This window comes from Amphimedon queenslandica, unplaced genomic scaffold, assembly GCF_000090795.2.
Source record: "Amphimedon queenslandica unplaced genomic scaffold, v1.1 AMPQUscaffold_12904, whole genome shotgun sequence".
Taxonomy (NCBI): domain Eukaryota; kingdom Metazoa; phylum Porifera; class Demospongiae; order Haplosclerida; family Niphatidae; genus Amphimedon; species Amphimedon queenslandica.
Window position 1 is genome coordinate 6,014 of NW_003546860.1, and position 5,683 is coordinate 11,696.

At 37.2% G+C, this 5,683-nt stretch overlaps 1 protein-coding gene across 1 annotated transcript; it reads left to right on the top strand.

Annotated features, from left to right (window-relative positions):
* Positions 1-6: 6 nt before the first annotated feature.
* LOC109586307 (rab9 effector protein with kelch motifs-like) lies at positions 7-1,700 on the top strand. The gene is made up of 3 exons (XM_020002483.1): positions 7-230; positions 380-877; positions 1,302-1,700. Exons 1-3 carry the CDS (start codon positions 218-220, stop codon positions 1,352-1,354), a joined length of 564 nt encoding a protein of 187 aa, XP_019858042.1. The 5' UTR covers positions 7-217; the 3' UTR covers positions 1,355-1,700.
* Positions 1,701-5,683: the final 3,983 nt, after the last annotated feature.

Below are 5,683 nucleotides of genomic sequence, written 5' to 3' on the forward strand. Positions count from 1 at the left end.
GAAATATTTTTTAAAAATAATAATATTATTATAGCGAAAGACAGTATCAGGAAGAAACTTGCTGCAGCAATAAAGGAACACCAGGTCTACACACCAGATATGTTATCAATGCCTTCTGCTCACCCAACCGTGAGAAATGATGTTCGAGTATAGATGGTGCACGATAATCAGTGGCTTACTCTAGTGTGGTTTTGGGTGAGGCTGGTATTTTGCAAGAATGGCATCTAAAAGTGAGGGCCACTCTTCTCTTTGTATCTCTTTCATTCATTCTTTGTCTCTCTTACTCTCTCACTTACTTTACTCCTTTGTATCCTGTCCTTATTCTAACTCATCACTATATTACTGTTACTCTGTTACTGGTACCTCTTGTTCTCTATAGACTATCAACCAGTGAAGAGATGGGGACACTCCACAGTAAAGGTAGGAGACTACCTATATATGTGGGGTGGGTCCGGGTCTGGAGTAGACTATGATGTGATGGAGGTGTATCACTTACCAACTGGTGCTTGGGACCAGAAACCTACTACTGGTACCCCACCACCAGGTACCTGGGTCTATTCATCTGTTGCCATAGGAAAGGACATATATTATTTCGGTGGACGTGGTGCAGGTGATAGTGGTTATCAATACCAAAACAGCTTACATTGTTTGAATGTGGATTCATTTAAGTGGAGGGAACTCTCTCCTAGTTCTGATTATGATCCAATGAAGAAGGGCTTTTGTGGAATAATATCAGTTCATTTTGATGGTGAACACTATCTCGTAATAATCGGAGGACTGGGATCATCTTCTACACCTAAGCAACCTAATGCTCAGTATAATAATTCTTTTGGTGATTTGAGATGTAATGAGATACATTATTACAGGATTTCATCAGGTCAGTAATTCTCATCATTGATACACAATAGTTAATCAGTATTTCAAACTGAATAATTTATATTAATGTACATAAAACAGATCGTTAATAATTAAGTTTGTTTGTTAGTATGTCATGTGTTTGTGTGTGATGGTGACGTGTGTCTATATGTGACGTGTGTGTGTGTACTAATACATACATTATGATGTGTCTATGTATGATAGTGCATATAATGTATGTGAGAATTTATGAATGTATGACGTGTGTATGTGGTCGACGTGTATCTATAATGTGCATGTTATGTGTGTGTGAGTACCGTAGGCCGGGATATATTCGCGGGTGCAATTATTCGTGGTCATAATTAAAAACTAATAAAAATATTCAATTAAATACCATGGAAACCGATTGATAGTTGCTATGGTAATTGACCACGTGTTTACACTAGGAGGGAAGTTATCTCAGCTGTTACATAATCAACAATTACAGTACCATGGTTGAAGTATCTAGCTGTATTCGTGGTCTTCACGTTTACAAAGACATATGGGAGCCTTATATAGGTGAGGAGATGGTGTGTAGCCCACAAATGAACAATCCTCATGACTGCTATGCTGTGGCTGTATGCAAGTCAGGTACCATAGTGGGGCATGTCCCAAAAGTTATATCAAGACTATGCTGGTTGTTTTTAAACAAATCTGGCACAGAAATTAAATGTTTTGTCACTGGTACTAGAAGGTACTGCAGTGATTTGGTTCAAGGTGGTCTTGAGGTACCTTGCAGGTTTAAGTTTATTGGAGGAACTCATGAACAAACTGCTAAAGTTGCTGCTCTTCTAAGAAGCACTGACAGCAGTACTGTCTGCTCTAGTGTTACAGAAGAGTAGTTATACACATACATGTACATATAATTATGACAATAATGTATAATATTTTATGTATGTATGTATGTATGTATGTATATCTCTCTCTCTCTTTCTGAACAAAATCACGCTCTTCGGAGTGATGATAAGATCAATAATGATCACGCTCTTCGGAGTGATGATAAGATCAATAATGATCACGCTCTTCGGAGTGATGATACGATCAATAATGATCACGCTCTTCAGAGTGATGATACGATCAATAATGATCACGCTCTTTGGAGTGATGATAAGATCAATAATGATCATGCTCTTCGGAGTGATGATACGATCAATAATGATCACGCTCTTCGGAGTGATGATAAGATCAATAATAATCATGCTCTTCAGAGTGATGATACGATCAATAATGATCATGCTCTTCGGAGTGATGATAAGATCAATAATGATCATGCTCTTCGACAATAAATTATTGTGGGCATTATATATACCAGTATGTTTTATCCATTAATTTTGTGTTAGTAATCTCGTGTCTAGCTGATAATAATTATTATTATACTTTCTATTAAGACATTATCATAATTCTCTCCATATAATATATACTTCTATTACGACATTATTAATAATTATTCTCTATAAAAATTTTAATTAGGTACGAATACATGTATTACAATAATTGTCATTCATTAATAATAATAATTAATATTCTTATATTATTCATAATTTTGGCACTTTGATTAATAATAAAATGGCTGACGGAGGAATTGGGCAGGACGGTGAAAGAGATGCAGCACTAGCAGGCCTTTTAGGTGTAAGTATTATCTTCTTGGTTCATAAATTTAATTTATGTACTTTTATAGCAAGTCACTATGAATTCAAATCCTCCTACACCTCAGCAGTAGGAGCAAGTACAATTGGAAGCTCCACCGTCTCCACCACCTGTTCCTGTCAACAATGCTAACCACAACGATAACAGTGGAGGAAGTGGTAACGGAGGAGGTGGTCTTGTTGTTGTTCAGGAAGATGGGGGTGGTGATGGGGGCAATAGAGAAGAGCCTCGGGAAGAGGATGGCAGAGATGATGACCAGAGAGGAGGAGGTAGGGGGGACAAGGCAGGGGGGGACAAGGCAGGGGAGGACGGGGTAGAGGGGAACGAGGCAGAGGAGGACGAGGTAGGGGAGGACGTGGTAGGCCTGGAGGACGAGGCAGGAGAGGACAAGGTGCTGGCTATTGCTACTGTCCCTACAGTGGAAGCCAGAGCCGAGGTAGCTATGAAAGAGCCAGGTCCTGGAGAGGCAGCTGGAGAGGAGGGCGAGGCAGAATAGCTGAAGGACCTGATAACTTACAGCTCCTTCTTGAAATACTTATATATATAATTGACAATACCCACCATCCTAGGCCTAGGTATACCATTAATACTTTTATTAGATAATAAAAATAATAGTAAAAATAGTAATAATATTAATAGTATAATAGTAATAGTATAATAGTATTAACCTAATAGATTTTTAATTTCAACATAGCATTATTTTAAACATAATCTTCTTTTTTGGTGTCTTCACCTGTACACTGAAGTCACGCTCAAACAGATTTGATATAATCATTTATATTATCTATAAAAATTGACTATTACAATGAGGACATTACTACAATGTACATGTACTTTACCGTGTTTTTGAGACATTTTTCCCCATTAAAATTTGTAAAGCATATACCCTATATACATGTAATACATTTAATAAAATTATCTTTATTATTATTGTACTTTCCTCCTCCTCAAGACACAAAAAACAAACAAAAATCTTATCCTGCTTATGATACAAACACATTATAGACATACACTATACACTATAGACATACAAACAATAATAAACATAAAAATTATAATGCACTTAATTACAATACTTAATTATCATCACTCCGAAGAGCGTGATCATTACTGATTGTATCATCACTCCGAAGAGTGTGATCATTACTGATCGTATCATCACTCCGAAGAGCGTGATCATTATTGATCTTATCATCACTCCGAAGAGCATGATTTTGTTCAGAAAGAGAGAGATGGAGAGAGAAAGCAAATATACATACATTGTACACACATCTAGTCTACATACATACATGACAATCACATACAAATACAATACAAACAATACATACAAACATACATTACTTTACTTCTGGGCCCACCTTCCATCCCCAATCTCCATTCCATTGATTACAAATAGAGTCAAGAGTTTTATAATTGTTCATACTATATACCACAACACTTCTGTGGTTTTAATAATTAGTATACTGTAATAACTCTGACTTTCCCAGAAGACATATCATGATCAAGTACATGTACAAATTTGTATGCTTGTACATGTATAATACATAATTATGTAACACATACATCTGTTATTCCTGCTGATCTGAACCCATTCTTAATTATATCGGGATTGGCTTGCATATAGTTGTAAAACAACTTAAGCCATTGTGCCCCAAGAGGCTTCATGGTAGAAAGCCTTAGGTCTATTATATAGGGCTGGGGTTTTGAGTGTTTTCCAAGGCTTCACATACTTTAAGTGAGTACCACTCAATGAACTTGTTCCTCATGAAGTCCTTGCAAGGTTTGTTCACCGATATGTCCAATGGCTGTAGCCTATCGGTACAATTTGGTGGCACGTGTACAAAATGAATGTTATTTTCCATTAAGAGGTCAATGGTAGACTGGCACATCTGACCTTTAAAAATGTCAAAAATGACCAAGGCTGGCTGTGGAGATGCAACATGCCTGTGTGGTAATTGGGACCTAATCTTCTCAATGTATGGGACAATGACTTTAGTGATGTAGTCCTTCATTGTGCTTTCATTTGCCCAGTGGTTTTCAGTGTGGGTAATGTGCCAGTCCGCTGGGAAAGTGACACCGTTTGGGTGACAAGCTGGAGTTTTCCCAGTATGTGTGTGTGTACTAATTGGGCGAAGCCCACTAAGATGAGTAGAGTTTGTTTGTATTAGTGGTGGGCGATATATCGATATTTTATCGATACAAATGATATTTTACGGTAGCGATTTGTATCGGTATCGAACTTTTGAAGAAATCTGGATTGATACATTGACCACGCCCGTTTAATATGGTTAAATAATATTAATAATAAAAATTTTAATAAGTCAATGACGTATAATACACACACGTGGATACATGTGCATGAAAACATCGATGAAAACAGTCAATAATAAGGGGTGTGACTCCATAGGTGTGGTCTATATATCGTATCAAAACTGTATCAATACTCTCGATATGAGCTGATGTCGATCGGTATCGTATTGAATCCATTTTGGCTATGTATCGCCCACCACTAGTTAGTATGTATGTACACACATGTATGTATGTCTGTACGCGTACGTATTCCATATCTCCTCTATATATCCGCACATGCCTAGCAGTGCAATAGATTCAAAATTTCAAAATTTCATTTAAAGTGGGAGTGGCCGAAACAAATAAAATGGCGATCACCACGCGGGAATCAGAACTCATGATTTTCCTACTTCCTAGCAGCAAGATAAGGCAAAAACACTGTCCAAAGACTTCTCCAAATGCTTGAAAAGGTTACAGATGCAATTAAGTAACTATGAAACTCCTTTTTGTTGAGATAAACTGTGAAAATCAAACAAATGTCACCTTTGTCACTGACTGTACTAAACTGGCCAGCCTTTTTATATTTTATGGCTATTTTAAAGTCAGTGTAGCAAGGCTTAAAGTAAAGAACAAGTCAGGAGTTTTCAAGCAGCAACATAAGGTAGAGATTCTGCTTTTTTTCCAGCTAATAATCTACAAGGCTGAGCCCTTTAATGCTTTACATTGTTTCTAGTACATACATTATGATGTGTCTGTGTATGATAGCAGGAGTCCATAATGTGGGTAAAGAAGGAGTAGGAGTGTGAGCGCCCCCGCTTTAATGAGATTTCTTTCTGCTTACCAAAGCTAGCTG

Bases quoted from the DNA above. Each gene is read 5' to 3' on its own strand.
- LOC109586307 (XM_020002483.1), top strand. The intron at 878-1,301 runs GTCAGTAATTCT...TGTTTACACTAG, and splicing joins TTATTACAGGATTTCATCAG to GAGGGAAGTTATCTCAGCTG.